This window comes from Bos indicus, chromosome 25 (genome assembly GCF_029378745.1).
Source record: "Bos indicus isolate NIAB-ARS_2022 breed Sahiwal x Tharparkar chromosome 25, NIAB-ARS_B.indTharparkar_mat_pri_1.0, whole genome shotgun sequence".
Taxonomy (NCBI): Eukaryota; Metazoa; Chordata; class Mammalia; order Artiodactyla; family Bovidae; genus Bos; species Bos indicus.
Genome location: NC_091784.1, coordinates 3,107,109 through 3,123,481, shown reverse-complemented (window position 1 = coordinate 3,123,481; position 16,373 = coordinate 3,107,109). Strand labels below are relative to the sequence as shown.

General features: G+C 55.3%; 1 protein-coding gene across 3 annotated transcripts in view; it reads right to left on the bottom strand.

Annotated features, from left to right (window-relative positions):
• The window catches only part of PDPK1 (3-phosphoinositide dependent protein kinase 1), a 65,599-nt gene that overhangs the window by 9,080 nt on the left and 40,146 nt on the right, over positions 1-16,373 (bottom strand). For all 3 annotated transcript variants that reach the window (XM_070779488.1, XM_070779487.1, XM_070779489.1), the window contains exons 7-11: positions 11,475-11,550; positions 7,957-8,025; positions 7,634-7,730; positions 6,559-6,732; positions 4,863-5,080 (exon numbers count right to left, since the gene is read on the bottom strand). In XM_070779488.1, coding sequence (XP_070635589.1) covers positions 4,863-5,080; positions 6,559-6,732; positions 7,634-7,730; positions 7,957-8,025; positions 11,475-11,550 — 634 coding nt within the window. The remainder of the gene's footprint in view (positions 1-4,862; positions 5,081-6,558; positions 6,733-7,633; positions 7,731-7,956; positions 8,026-11,474; positions 11,551-16,373) is intronic.

Below are 16,373 nucleotides of genomic sequence, written 5' to 3'. Positions count from 1 at the left end.
CAGAATGGACTGGTTGGATCTCCTTGCAGTCCAAGGGACTCGCAAGAGTCTTCTCCAACACCACAGTTCAAAAGCATCAATTCTTCGGCGCTCAGCCTTCTTCACAGTCCAACTCTCACATCCATACATGACCACACTTTGTTGGCAAAGTGATGTCTCTGCTTCTGAATATGCTATCTAGGTTGGACATAACTTTCCTTCCAAGGAGTAAGCGTCTTTTAATTTCATGGCTGCAGTCACCATCTGCACTGATTTTGGAACCCCAAAAAATAAAGTCTGACACTGTTTCTTGTTTCCCCATCTATTTCCCATGAAGTGATGGGACCGGATGCCATGATCTTCGTTTTCTGAATGTTGAGCTTTAAGCCAACTTTTTCACTCTCCACTTTCATCAAGAGGCTTTTGAGTTCCTCTTCACTTTCTGCCATAAGGGTGGTGTCATCTGCATGTCTGAGGTTACTGATATTTCTCCCGGCAATCTTGATTCCAGCTTGTGTTTCTTCCAGTCCAGCGTTTCTCATGATGTACTCTGCATAGAAGTTAAATAAGCAGGGTGACAATATACAGCCTTGACGAACTCCTTTTCCTATTTGGAACCAGTCTGTTGTTCCATGTCCAGTTCTAACTGTTGCTTCCTGACCTGCATATAGGTTTCTCAAGAGGCAGGTCAGGTGGTCTGGTATTCCCATCTCTTTCAGAATTTTCCACAGTTTATTGTGATCCACACAGTCAAAGGCTTTGGCATAGTCAAGAAAGCAGAAATAGATGTTTTTCTGGAACTCTCTTGCTTTTTCTATGATCCAGTGGATGTTGGCAATTTGATCTCTGGTTCCTCTGCCTTTTCTAAAACCAGCTTGAACATCTGGAAGTTCACGGTTCACATATTGCTGAAGCCTGGCTTGGAGAATTTTGAGCATTACTTTACTAGCGTGTGAGATGAGTGCAATTGTGTGGTAGTTTGAGCATTCTTTGGTATGGCTCCAAACAAAGACACCGAGCCCTACTCCTCTGGCGTTCTCCTGGGGTGCGCTGGGGTGCAGTGACCACAGGAGGGACTCGCTGAATACTGCAGTTATCCCGCTCCCAGGAATTTACCCTCAGGACACAACGACAGCAAAGAGGAGCACACATGCTCACAGCAGGAACAGTCCTGTCCGGGAACCTGCAGACGCAGGGCTGGCCGTCTCCTGGCACAAGGCCTCTGCCTGCATGCTCCCTCCCGGCTTCTCCCAAGACAGGAGAACCACGGTGGGCAGGGCGGGAGCAGCCCAAGCTGGGTGCAGGCTGGATGCAGCGGCTGCAGTGAGAAAGCCCAGGAGCAGCGTGCAGAGTGGCTGGGCAGCAGCCACAGCTCAGCAGCCCACTCACTCGGCTGACCAACCAGTCAGCTACCCTGAAACGTGTAAGGACTAAGGAAGCATTTTCATCTTTTACTTCCAAAAGGCAATCCCCACTTTCCTGAAGGGAGCGCCCAGGCCCCACCCGGCATTGGCACCGCCTCTCTGACAAGCGTGCAGACCCGAGTCAGAGACACACCTGACTCTCAGCACGTAGGCGGCGTACGGCTGCGGCTTTAACGCAGCCCGCTGCCCTACAGCCTCTGGCTTCCACCACTCAGGTGCCAGCTGCCCATGTCACTTCACATGGGGTGACAGGGTAACCCCCTTTACTGACTCCAGAGCCAGTTCCCTCCTCCTCACCCTCTCCCACCCTACCCAGACCCTGAGAAGGCCCACCTCAAGGCCATCAGCCCAAGGCTACCAGCGAGCCCTGGCTGCCACAGGAGGGCTGTCAGCCAGCCACGGCCCCGCGGCGGCTCCACAGGCCCCATGGCGGGGCTCCCACACCAGGCTGCCAGGCAGGGGAGGGAGGGCCAGGCGGCCATAGCCAGCTCGCTCCAAGTGCCCTCTCTGAAGCCTTCAGGGCGTGACGCCCCTTTATGCACTCAACTTTACGAAGACCCCAGAGAGCTCTCCTTCATTTGGGTCAGATGCATACTTATGTGTAAGAAATTAAAACAGATTTCAAACATTTAGCTCATTAAAAGGTGAAGTAAACCCATCCCATATTAATATAAATGAATTAATTTTTAAAATAACTTCTTTCAAAACAATGGTAATTAACAAAAAGCAGAAAACTGTTATATGTTCTGCAAACTCCTCTAACATCCGGCTCCACAGAAAGCTGGGTTTTCCTATCCGTTTCTGCTTTCACTCTGCTGTGATGCGGGCTGTGTCCAGGCTGAAGCGCATGAAGACCTCAGAGGAGTGCTTTAACAGCCTTTCAGCTATCTGTGGGCATTCTTCTTCGCAGACCCGAGCCAGAGACACACCTGACTCTCAGCATGTAGGCGGCGTGTGGCCACAGCTTTACCGCAGCCCGCTGCCCCACAGCCTCTGGCTTCCACCACTCATGTGCCAGTTGCCCATGTCACTTCACATGGGGTGAGAGGGTAACCCCCCCTTTCCTGACTCCAGAGCCAGTTCCCTCCTCCTCACTCTCTCCCACCCTACCCCAGACCCTGAGAAGGCCCACCTCAAGGCCACCAGCCCAAGGCTACCAGCGACTGCCAGCCCAAGGCTACCGGAGACTACATCAGAAGTCTCCGAGTGTCGTTTCTTACAGGTTAGCTGCCACGTGGAATCCAAATCCCCAGGAATGAATTTTTCATAGTCTGTGACACCAGAACCCACCCATCACCTTGCACTGGGACTGGATCCTCCACCCTGACGTGGTCTGACAGCACCCAACATTGGTTCGCTGAGTTATGGAGATCTTCTGAATCCTGACCAATTTCATTCTATGATATCAACAAATCAATCCACAAACATCGCTACGTTTCTCCTCAAAAGCACTTTCTCTTTTAAGCACTGGGAAGGTGTCAAGCTGACAGTGACGGGTAAACTTTCCCCAAATTCTAATTTTCACTTGAAGGCTGTGATTTTACCACTGGTAACAAACACTAGCAGTTGTTTTCCCTGAAGCTACAGGCTCATTCCATTCATTTCCCAGAACAACACTGGTTGAACAGCTGAGTGGATAACCCCAACTGGCAGGCAGACCTTCCAGTGGAAACGGGCTTCCAGAAGCAGACCAGACGTCCAGCTCCCAGCGAGGTCAGCATGCAGAGCCCGTCCTGAGCGGCCTCGCCCCGGGGGCTGGGACAGCAGGAGGCGTTCTGCAGCCCTCTCACCCGCTCCACAGCACACTCCCCAAACGCGTCCTCCCTAGCAGGCTGCTTGTCTTCCTCTGCCTGTGACCGGTGGCTGTAGAGCTGGCTCTCCCCGCACCGCCTGGCCCCGCAGCTGGCGGGCCTGCCCACGACTGCTCTGGCACCATCACTACATGGCAACGCGTTTGTTCCAGAAGAAGTCGTGATATTCAAAAGGGGTGCTCAGCACAGACTGTCTCACACACGGCGCTTCCTGCCAAGCCACACAGGGAAAATGTAAAAGAACGCTTTCCTTGATGGCAAGCTGGGGCAAATGCCTGCAGACAGACGCCAGCCAAGTAGTGAGTGAGTGCAGTCCCACTGGAGGTCTGTCCACCTGGAAGGGGAGAGAGCCACGTGGAGGCAGAGGCACCAACTCTCTCCCCATGTCAGCAGCCACATCTTCAATCCAGTGAGTTACGGACCATGCTCGTGGCCCCAGGGGCTGTCGGCAGGGCCAGGGGCTGAGACTCTTCGGACTTCGAGCGATCTACCACACCTAACTCCTCGCTAAGGCGCTCCAGGGGCTGCACGATGTCTGGGTTGGAAAGAGCTCGTCACGTGTCACTTACAACATTCCATTCTTTTCTCTCTGAAATTCTGAGTGACTGGTCTCCAGATGCTGCTGCAACTTCTCGGGCACCAAAACAGCAAAGATAATGTTCACAGACACAACATGGCAAGTTGCTCAGACCCCACAGGCGGGGAAAGCAGCGTCTGCCTCACTTCTGTTTCATACACTTGTGCCCAGTTTCTCTGGAGTGGATTCCTCCCTGCCAGGATTCAGAGAACTCAGGGTCTTCCTCTTGGCCCTGCAAAAGCTCCTCTCTGCCCGTGCAAAAAGTGAAACCAAGAAAACGCTTGAAGACAATGTCCAGGCAGAGAACCTCTTTTCAACAGGACCAAGATGGAAAGCAGGAAAGAAACACACCAACTGGTTTTACTTTGTAAGAATTTGCAACTTCTCCTCCCAAAAATATGATGCACAAGTAGAATAAAAAGATAAACTGAAGAATAACGCTTTCTCAACAAACAAGGAACAGTCTTCATATCCATGGCGCTGAAAAGTCAATTTTCAAAAGACGTAAAATGTACACCCAAAAAAGGGTGAAAGGACACAAAAGTACCTCAAAAAATAAATACAAGTGGCCAACACACATGGAAGAGGTATGCCCCGACCAGAATACACGCGTCCGTTCACACGGCCCATTTCTAGAGCAGCCGGACGCCCAAGGGCAGGGGGGCCCTCGGGAAACAGAGGCTCTCAGGCGCCGTGGACACTAAGCACTGCCTCCTTAAACAGGCATGCCCCACCCGCCACCTCAGGGCGCACCATGAACGAGACAAATGAGAGCCACGTGCAGAGGGTGATCTAGAGCCAAAGCTTGGAACATCCTAAACGCTCCACCAGGGAGTGGTGGATATACTAGCGGATCCCAGTCCAAGCACACTGCTGGCGTGCCTGGCCTGCTGAGCCCCAGGGCGCCAACCCCACACAGCCCCCAGCCAGCGCTCCCAACACCTACTTTCAGTTCAGCGCTTCGAGGGTCGGGTCCTCATGTGCAAAAGGCAGCTATGCGTGCCGGGGCCCTGACGGCAGCGGGGACAGAAAGCGGGACTCACGGCGCTGCTCATGCCCGTGCATCCTTACCAAGGGTTTCCGCTTGCCTGCTTCTCCAACAACAACCTCTTCTCGTCTTCAGAAAACTGTAAGTCCAGTTCAAAGGAGTTCGTGTCCAGGTCGTGGATGTACTGCTCGATGTTGCTGCCCACCCGCTGGGGCAGACCCGTGTCCACGGCCGACAGGGAGTGCGAGGAGGAGGACGCGGACACCTGCATGCAGCCGAACTGGCTCAGGAGATTGTCGTACTGCGGGGAGAGCAGGCAGTGAGCGTGGCGCCCGGCTCCCCTCCGCCCCCAGCATCCTGACCCCCCTGCCCTGGAGGGCACCCCGTGGCCCACATCCTGAAGGTCGAGCCCCCAGGGAGACAAGCTGCTGACCAGGGGCCCCGCTCGGAGTACCCTGACCAGTGTGGGCCACTCAGACTTCTCCTCACTGCACAGCTGGCCACCAAGCCTCAGGCTGGGCCCGACCTGCCCTGCGCCCCACTTCTGACAGCAATCTCAGAAGCTGTTCACCCCTGAGAGAGGGGGTTATCTTCAGTCCTGACCTACAGGAAGGGGAGAGCCGGGACCTGGGCCTGCTGACCTCCGTGGGTCCCATGCCGCCCTGCAGGGTCAGGATTAAGGTGGCAACACCAGAGCTCTCACCCTGGCAAACACGATGAGACAGCAGACAGAGGGCCTGCACACGACAGGCAGGAGTGTATACACGCCCCGTGGAGCCAGGGTTCCCAGGCACTGAGATCAGAGACAACGACTCCCTCGGAGCCCAGCCAGCAGAGTGTGGCCCTCTGTGGGATCCCCCTGCCACAGGCCCTGGGGACCCTCCCCATGCCAGCATCAGGGCTCAAGGGTCTGGTCGGCCTCTAGGGCCAAGGTGGAAGTCCTCTGCGTGTGCAAAGGACGCGGACAGCTGGAGCCAGTGAGACAGGGAAGCAGACCAGAGTGGGGGGCACAGATGACTCCCCATGTCTGGGTCTCCTTGAGTCTGAGCATAAAGGATATTTTAGGGCAAAAGAAGGGGGACGTACAGCTTCAAAAGGTAGGTGGAAGCCATAAAGAGGCGCTCTTAATCTCCAGGAGGCGATGCCTGTTGTAATTTTAACTCAGCTGTGAGTGACTTTTAAGATAAACTCTAGAATTCCTCAGTCAACTGAGGTGGAGTGCTATATGACGACTGGTTGCAAGCCATAATGACAGAAATCACACCAAAAAATGGACTGCGGCTGACGATAAAAACATCTGAAACTGCACACAAACACGGCCTTCCCCAGAACAGTGAAGGGACCAAGCACAGCAAGGGCCTCTGCGCCCACCCCAGGCCTAGAGTCGGGCGCCGAGAGCCGACGGCAACCAGCGTCCATCCTCGAGGCTACGTGCCCTGAAAGCGCAAAGCAGCAGTGCCCAGGCCTCTCTGGGAATAGAGGAAGCACTCCAGAATGTCTCCAGAGACACAATTATAAAGATACCAGCCAAAATGCAAAGACAGAAGCCCACCAGGAGAACTGGTACCCAGGCTCTGGGCCAGTCCCTTTGGGCAAAACTAACTAGAGGAGAGGTGACAGGGACGCGCCCAGGGCCTGGCACTCTACTCGGGGCGCACGGAAGCCTCTTCAGTCCCAGTGGGGACCTCGAGGCCAGTGTTCACCGCCCTCCACCACGTATCTCCACTGGCTCTCGCTCCGGCCACCGTCCCCCCTGAGGGACGCCGCAGTGTGGCTCACGTTGCCATAGCAGTCCTCGTCGTCTTCCGACATGGCCGGCAAGTAAGCCGTGAGCTTTGGGGGCGTCTGGTGATGCAGGTCCTCCCACGAGATGGACTCAAAGAACGGGTGGGCTTTCAGAGGGCCATACCCCTCCATTTCTTCACAGCCTAATCGCTTTGTGGCATCTAAAACCTGAAACAGAAGTTGAGACAAGTGGGCATTAGGGTTAAAACACAATTCTGACCCAAAAAACTCTTCTGAGTAGTTCTCAGTTCTTGGGGTCTCTTGGAACTTGGAAGGACACGGAGGGCTGGGGACAACGGAGTCACCCTCAGGGGTCCTTTCACTTTTCTGGAGTCTCTGCCCCTCCTCACACAGGTGCAAACGAATCACGACATTAAAAGTTCACAAATAGTGGCAAGTATCCTCTTAAAATCCTAAAACAAGAAAGAGGAGCTCACTGGCTTCAATAAAAGAATGAAGAGTTCACCGAGAGGGCTCCAAGGGACCTCGGCATCCGGCTGCCCCCAGCTCCATGGAGGACGCAGGCCTCCCCCACTGGGGACAGCGCAGGAGGGCCAGGCGGGCAGAGGCAGACGCACCCCTCCCGCCCAGACCAAGAAAAGGGAAGGTGTGGAGCCAACACACACCAGGGGAAAGGACACTGCGGTTTCCAGAACACACACACTCCCTTCCTGGGCACACTGTCCCTATGCTGACGTCTGACACCTCGCATGCCTGACTCTAAAGCGGACACTCACCAACGTCGCTGGGCGGAACTTACACCACCAGCCACGCAGCATAAACAGCCCCAGCGCCCCGCAGCCTGAAGTGCTGTGTGTGCTGACGAGCAACTGCAGAGCACTAGAGTAACTTCCTGTCTTAACTAAGGTCAGAAATCAGACACCTGGGAACTGAAAAGGCTTGATGGGAAGAGACTGGAGACACACATCTACCTACAACCATTACCTACCCTCAAACGCCCTTTATTAAACATGGTGCTGCCAAGGAAAGCCCCTCTGACCACAAGACGAAAGGGACTCAGGGGGTGGCTACTGGATGAGCTCACCAGAAGAAAATGCAAAACATTTACCAGAAGTTTTTCCACAAGATCTCTCGCCTTAGGAAAGAATTTTTCAGGAAAGTCATACTCCAACTTAATGATCTTCTGAAATATAAGATACTCATTTCTGTAAAACAAGAAAAGCCGTTATTCTGGGTGGGGGCACACAGATCCCAGCCCACCCCAGGACAGAGCTGCAGCCCTCCGGACCCAGCCGGCTCCCTCTCCCGCAGAGAGCCACCGCGGTCACTGAAGAGCTGGCTGGACAGGCCCCCCACCCCCCCGGACTGCCCTCTCCCGTTCCTCATCAGGCTGCTGTGAAGGGGCGGCCAGAGCCAGGCGGGGTCTCTTACCCAGCTCGGAACGGAGGCAGTCCTGCCACAAGCTGGTATATGATGCATCCAAGTGCCCAAAGGTCTGAACTTCACGGGAAGAGAAAACACAGGAGAGTGACATTTGTAACTTCAGCGGTGAGCACAGCTCATGTCCCTCCGTCTGTTCACGCCACCCGATTCAGCTTCTCACCCCTTCCTCTCCTTTAAAACCAAGTCAGTGTGTGGTGGAGACCTCACCTGCTCTGGGCTCCCCTTGAGGGGGCCTCCCTGCTGGGCCAGGACCAGAGGGTCCTGCACACACTGCGGGCGCTGCTGGGCCGGGCCAGGTCAGGTGCCTCCCTCGGGGGCAACCAGCGCCCCCATAGGCCTGGCCTGACCCTGACCAGGGAGCAGTGGGCACTCCTGAGGGCAGCAGCCACTGGCAGAAAAGCCCCTCCTCCAGTGCCAGGGAGGGCACAGGCTCAGAGTCGCTCCTCGTCACTGTCGCCCTGAGGACACGGACGCGGTTCAAGTGTCAGGCTGCACACGGAGCACTTCTCTTGCACTGTCTGGACTCTTGGTGCACAGCCCGCCCCTCAGGAACCAGCTGCAGGAAGCCTGGAGGGGCTGCCCTGCTCCCACCCACGCTCTCCCCTTGGGGCACCACAGAGTCCTACTGAGAACCACTTTGCATGCTTTATTTCCTCTGTCAGTTCTGCGTTCTACTCCCAGCTCAGCCCTAGGAAAGCACCAAGAGGCAACTCGCCCTGCACAGCCAGCTGCTGCCCTGCAAGCCCTAAACGTACAAGGCTCGTGGGGTGCTGGACACAGGCAGCTCCTGGAAGAGGCCACACCGGGCATTCCGGAGACGAGCTCATAGGTCGTGGGCAAGACAACGGGCCGGTTACAGGGCTGGGGGCCTGAGTGGAGGCCCTGTCCTCGGACCCGCATCACCAGCACGGCAGGCAGATGAAGGACTCGATGTGAGTTAAAAACGCCACATATCAGAAATCTGAGTCACAACACACAGGTTGGGTGAAGGCATGTTAAAGACAAGCGTGCATTCTCAATAACTAGTCCTTAGCCCTTGGCGTCCTCTGCTGTCTAGTGTAGTTAACAGGGGGAGCTACACGAGACAAACGCTGACAGAAAAGCACCGGCCCCATGCTGCGACAGTGTCCAGAAAGGGGGGCGGGCTGTGTGTGTGTTGGGGGGCTGCCTCCCTAGTCGTCCTGGGTCATCTCCAAGGAGCAGGACCGCTAGCAGAACCAGCCCCGGGCTACCTTTCCACAAGCGTCTTATCATTTAATGTTTTCTAATGCGATGAAAAATAAAAGGGGAAGCCAGTGAACATTTCTGGAAAGCAGTATGCACCGGTGATTTCTTTAAATGCTCAGTTAAACAGAGTTATTCTATTCTTGAAATTCAAAGCAGACCACGGGGCAGCGCGGTGCCCGGCTGCTCAGGCAGGAGCCCGTCTTCCCCGGCACAGACTGTGCACACGCGGGAGGCGCGTCAGGCCACGCCCGACACGGGAGGAACCACAGCGAAGCTGGATAAGCTACACCGAGGTCACAGGTGAGGAGACCACACAGCTCTGAAGAGATTTCTGCCAACACTGTGAGTGACATGGGAGATGCCCATCAGCTAATCGCAGGGAGTGTGATTCAAAACTGATCACTCAGTGTGATTCCAGCTGTACAAAACTACGTAAACACATACACAACACACAGAAAAAAGGAGCTGCAAAGAGGCCCCACCAAACCACTGTCTGCGACTGCAAGCGGGTCAGAGACTGTGAGTGCTTTCTGTTTTTGTTCTGACTGCTTGCCTTAAGGAATCTCAGTTCCCCGACCAGGGATTGAAACCCGGCCACAGCAGCGGAAGTGCTGAATCCTAACCACTAGGCCACCAGGGAACTCCCCATTAATTGCTTTCTTTTAATCTTCATATTTTCTAAGAATTCTTTATAATGAAAAGGTATCACTTTTACAATCAGAAAAAAAAAAATTCGTAACTATTTTTACGTATCACATGACTTTAAGAATTAAAAGCATAAAGGATGCCCAGTGACGTGCCCCTCAGCCCTGGTACAGCCCGCCAGCTGTCCATGCCCTGTGTGTCCTGGTAGAGGTCTAAACGCACAGACGAGTGCCCCTGTGCCCTCCTCTCCCTCAGCAGAGCCTGGAGACCTTCCTCTATCAGCAGTGAGAGCTTCCTCTTTCTAAAAGTGATCCAACGAGAGGAAAAGCCGGTTCTCGGCCAGCAGGGACACACTGGAGTCTGGCTGAGCGCGCCTGGAGGAGGGCTCTTCAGCAGGGCCCTTGGGGTGTCTGGGACCCGCCGTCCTGGGGCTTTCACACTGTGGGACGCTGGGCGGCACCCCCGGCTCCACCCAGTGCCTCCCAGCCGTGAAGTGTGACATCAGAACTGTCTAGACCAGAAGTCCCCTGGCGGGAGAACTGCCCCACGGGGAAGCCCTGACCCACAACAGCGTCTGGCCACAGGAAGAGCTCCAAGTCTGTTGATTCAGTGAAACAAAACAAAAAACAAAAAAACAAAGAGCTCAGCAACTGCTAAGATGGCCAAGTTTTCCTAACATCTTTCTACCCATAATGTCTGTGCCCTGTGGATCCATCCACTCCCTAAAAGTTTCTGAAAAGCCTTCAGGCTCAGAAATAGCTGCTGTGCCCAGAACCATCCTCACTTCTCCTGCCTCTGGCAGCGGCTTGTTGCGCCAGGAAGGCGGCCGTGCAGCCCACGGGCGCAGACACTGGCCGTGTGGGCCCTGGTCAGCTCCGATGGCACCTGCGGGCCAAGGGCCTGGCCCAGGGCAGGAAGAGCCGAAAATGCCTCACCACAGAACCTGTCCCCGAACCCTGACAGCCCACTCCTATCGCCGCCTCTCCATCCTCGCCTGCCTCACGCCTGCTCCAGACAGCCCCCCAGATGCCCCCAGCCCCAGACCATTGGCACCCACCTGCTTTACCTCCACTGCCCACTGCCCGTCGCCAACCCTCTCCACGCTCCGGACATCCCTTTGGGAACAACACCCCAGCCCCTGCACTTCTCATTCCACAACTGAGGCCTCTGCCTGGGTCCTCCAGCCTGTGGCCACCACCGGGCCTGGCTCCTGGAGGGCCTGCTGGGCCCGCCCTGCACTCTGCAGAGCGTGGTACACTCAGCAGCTGACCTGAGCAGAGGTGGCGTCAAGGCTCCCCGGGCTCCAGGCCACGGCAGGAAGCCTCGGGTCAATCAGACAGACCTGCTGGCCACGCTGTTCCCCACTGCACAGTCAGTCGTTCCGACAGGAGCAAGACCAAATCTCAGAGCATAAGAGCAACCACCACCCAGGAAGGATAAGCAGTGACAATAAAGTTAACACGCAGGTTATCAAAGGAAAGATGCTGGCTAAAAGGCAAAACATTAACTTCTTCCAAAGGAGGCTCAGTGAGGTAAAGGCCATGAAAGGCATTCTCTTAACTACTGATTTCACCTGAAAGAAGTACCAGCACTTTAGAGGAGAGAGAAGCATGGGTCAGAGGAAAGCAGGTTACCTCTTACAGGCCGATTTCTCTGTGAGCAGCTCTGGAGAGACATACTGGGCTGTTCCCACAAACGAGTTGGCCCTGGCTGATGAGAAGAGGGGAGAGGAGACGGTCATGCTGCGCCAGCGCTTCCACCGTGGACGCTGCCGTCGGCGTTCACCTCTCAGGACGCCGCGGTCACCCGCCATCCGCCCGTACCCTCCCGAGAGCGGGACTTGTTGGGGACCCCCTGCACCCCCTTCTGGGGCCCGCCCCTGCCCCGAGGCTCCCAGGTGGCCCTGACTCCAGGGCAGTGCTCTGGCCCGCCCTCCTCCCGCCCACACCCCCCGAGTGGCCCTCGCCCAGTGCACTGTCAGCTGGGCGCACCTTGCGGACGGGCTCCCGTTTGCTCACCGCTGGAGCCGGGGTGCCTAAACCAGCCCTGCACACATGCAGTGTGGGGCCAGGACTAGACCCCCCCGCAGGGAGACCCTCTCCTCGTAACAACCGCTCATGGAGCCAAGGGGCCAGAAGGGGAATAAGACTCGGGCGGCCCGACCCCCTTGCAACATTCTGTCCCCGCTAGTCCTGGACTGTGCGTGCAAGGCTCTCCAAGGTCAACTGCAGCCCTGCAGGGTCTGGTACTGGCCGTGAGGAGGCGGACGCCGCATCGCCCCAGGAGATCCCGGAGCCCTGACAGAGCTGCACTGTGGGCACGGCCAGTCTGCGTGCCCCCCGCCCCCGCCCCCCGAGGCATCCCTGTGATGGGGACGGAGCAGCCACTCTTGTCCTTACCCACAGCCAGAGGACACGGGGCCGGGGATTCCCGTGAGCATCCCGCCGTCAAGTACTGTCACCCCACCGGTGGGTCCCCAGGGACACCCACGGCACCCGTCCTTCTGACGGCTCCCCACAGGGCAACACAGAACACCTCGCCTGGCTCAACACCGCAGGCTCCAGACACAGGCCCTTTCACCTGGCCTGACCCTCTGCGGTCAAGCTGACTTTTCCTTCACCATCTTTAATAACCTGGGCTAGAAACTACTGGTCTCTCTGTTCATCTGAGCCGACCTGGGAAGTGCGCCAGGTGCAACGTGACACACCAACCCCTGAGAGGGGCCTGGCTCTGCAGGCTCACCTGAAGTCAGACAACGCTAAGAACAGGGACAGGCCCCAGGCGAGGGGCCTGCCTGCTGGCCCCCTGCCTCAGCTGTGGACAACTGGCTCCCAGACAGAGGGGTGGGAAGCGGCTGCCATCACCAAGTGGGCAGAAGCCAGGGGTGCACCTAAGCACACTGGCGGGGCGCCAGACAGCCCCTCAGCAGGACCTCTCCAAGCCCACAGGCCCAGGGGCTGTAGCAGCGCTCTCTCAGACACGAGCTCCGGCCACACACGCCGCAGGGCAGCCAGGCCGGTGCGGACTGCCCTAGAGCTGGGGAGGCAGGACAGCTCAGAGCACCTTCTCGTCTCTCCTTCTCGAAGCCCACCCACCATCCGCTCCACCCAGAGCTCCAGTCGGGGGGCCACGCTATGCCTCCCGCACAGGCTGAAGGCTCTGTCCTGGGCGCCTCGGCTCGGGCCCGCCTCAAACAGCCTGATGGGGTGCGGCTGCCTACGGTAAACCTGCCAGACTGTGCTATGTCTGCCCACAGCTGGAGTCTTCACCGCACACAGGTACAAATAACCTAACACCAGAATGGAAAGGCAAAAATGCCCAGGGCCCGTGGCCACACCACTTCTACATGCAATGGTCTGCTGCCCGCTGACCACAGCGGCCCTCCGCTCCCCACCTGCCATCCCTGAGGTGGGCACCCAGCAGGGCTTCCCATGGGGGAGACCTCCTGACTGCGTCTAACGACCTCCAAAGGCTGAGGAACACAGACAAGGCCGCCCTGCTGCCTCTTCCCCATTTGTTCCCAGGTTTGGTCTCCAGGCCCTGCAGCCACCAGGGCCTCCCCAGGGGAGACAGAGCTGGGGATTCTTCCTCCTGGCCCACCCTCCAGGCCACAGCCACCCCTCCAGGCGCGCCCATGACAGAGGCCCCGCACACCCCCACCCAGCGCCCTCCTGGGGCCGAGGGGTGCTCAGTCCTGCTGGGGGACCCAGCTTCTTAGGGCCTCGCGACCTGTGACTGGTCCCCGAGGTCAGGGACTTTCCTGCACCTGCCAGGACCCGGATACACCAAGAGCTCGGGGATGATTACAAGAGGAAGAAAACACAGTAGGAGCTGAAGCCCAGTGAAAACTTCAATCTCACAATGAATCACAGACGCGTTCAACACAGGACAGCCATCAAACCAGCGACAAGAGGGAAATGCACAGCGCTGACTGGGGCGTGAGGAGGAAGGCCGTGCAGTGTCACCGGTGGGGATGTGAGATGATGTCACTCTAGGGAGCAACTTTCCAACAAACATTGAAAGCCACAGAGAAGAGGCAGGTGTGCCCTCTGACCCGCAGTCCCCCTTCTGGCACCCGAGCCTCCAGGATGAAGTCGGCACGGACAGCAGGACAAACGCCCAACCCGTCAGGGGCTGGCCGCGCAAGACGCTGTGCCCGGGCAGCGTTTCTGCTCTGTGCAAGAAGTGTGCATTTCTTCTAGAATTTATATATTTTTTTAATGCTACTATTAAAAAGCTCTAGAAATATATTTTATATGAAAGATATGCATTACACATAATTAAATAATTCAGGCTATCACAAAATATGCAGAGGCATTGATGCTTTGCAATAGCTACATTTTGCATAAAACAGTGGACAGGACTCGCGCACACACCCCCCCCACTGCACAGCAGGGCTTTAAAGAGCAAATCACGATGGCACTGGGCCGGGCTGCTGCTGCTGCCACTGCTGTAAGTTTTCTGGGCCTACGTCTGCTTGTCTCCTGCGACCCTTGCTGCTTCCTCTTCCCAGGAGCCCCACCTTCTTAAAGGGACTCCAAGACCCTGGGGGTGTACTGAGTCACACCCCCAGGAAGGAGCTCTTTCATTAGTCTAGAGATGAATCACTCCTCCACAGTATGGAAAAGAACTCCTGTCCTCAGAATGATGTTCTAAAGACATAAAGTAAAATACCTAAGACTATATACATAATGAAAGTATCAAAATACTAAAATTAAAGTAATAAACGCATGAGGTACCAGTATCTGGTGTCTTTTTTTTAATGCACTAACAAGATCTGGGGGTGAGCACAAACAACAGACCAGGAACCGTGCTCACCGGGACAGGACACGCACACATCTGTGGTTTCTACTGACAGACGTCTGCTCCCACCTTCAAACTGAAAAAAATGCTCCACTTCACTGAAAGGTTAGTGACAACAAGGACTGTTCTCCTCTCCAGCTTCACAAACAGCAGGTTTCTATGTGCAACTCAGGTAAGAGCCCGAGAGCACAGGAGCAAACCACACAGGTAATCCAGTTACCTCCCCTGGAAGCTCCGAGATGAGCCAAAGGCAAACTCCCCCAGGCCCTGGAGACCAGGCCCAGAACCACTGTGGACCTGAGCTGCCTCCTCCAGGCCACGGCCCCACTCAACAGGGGCCACAGGGTCAGGCCAAAGGAGGAGGGTTTACACTGGGTTCTTATCCCCACCCTCCAAGTGATTCAAAACACCCGCCCAGTACCCTGGGCTGGGAACCACTCTGGCCACCACAGATCTGCAAGTCAGACCCCGAGGTGCTGCTGAGGTCAGAAGACACCCACTCTCTCTCCAAAGCTGAAAGCACAGACTGCCGCTGACTTACCCGTGAACCCACATGTGAGGCACAGCAAACACTCCACAAAATGTGCTTATTAGCCCTTGGACAGAAGACAAGCAAACTGAATCCAGCAACACATAAAGAGGAGTGTGCACCATGACCAAATGGGAGTTATCTTGTGAATGCAAGGGTGGTTCAGCATGTTAAAAACTGATCAATTTATGACATCACATCATCAGAATAAAGAACAAGGATGTCCCTGGTGGTCCAGTGGTTAAGAATCCACCTGCCAACGCAGGGGATGCAGGTTCGACCCCTGGTCCAGGACGATCTCACATGTGGGGCAACCAACCAAGCCCGTGCACCCCAACTACTGAGGCCCGTGCGCCCCAACTACTGAGGCCCACACGCCTAGAGCCCCTGCTCTGCAACGAGAAGCCAATACAATGAGCAGCTCGTGCACCGCCAAGCAGAGTAGCCCCGCCTGCCATAACTAGACAAAGCCCAGGCATAGCAACAAAGACCCAGCACAGCCACAAAGAAATGAAGAGCACAAGACCCACGTGACCAACCTGATCAAGAAATGCAGAAAAAGCCTCTAACGAAATTCTATACTCCTCATGATGAACTACAAAACAAACTAGGACAGAAGGGAACATCCACAACCTGATAAAGACACCATGAAAAACCCACAAGGAACATCACACTCAGTGGTGAACATTAGCGGTGAAAGACTGAAAGCTCTCCCCCGAAGATCAGTAACAAGACAAGGATGCCTGCTCTCGCTAGTCAACAGGAGGGTCAAACCAGAAAAAGCAGGAAAGAACGTGAGGCAAAAGGCATCCTGGCTGCAAAGGAAGAAGTAAAACTATCTCTAATGACAGATGACGCCATTTTGTACATAAAACGTCCCCAGGAAGTTGCTCAAAAACTATCACAAGTAATACACAAGTCCATCCAGGCCGCAGGACGTAAGATCAGTACACCAAAAAGGTCAACTCTATTCCTAAACACCCTCAATGAAAAATCTGAAAATTAAGAAAACAACTACATTTACAACAACCTCAAAAATAAAATAAAAAATACTTAGGAATAAATTTAACAAAAGAAGCACAAAGCTTATAATACCAAAACCTACAAAAAAAAAATAGAAATTACAAAAGCTATACACAGAAAGACATTCCACAGTGAAAGGTCAGAAGACAATAGTGTTAAGACAGCAGGACTCCCAAAC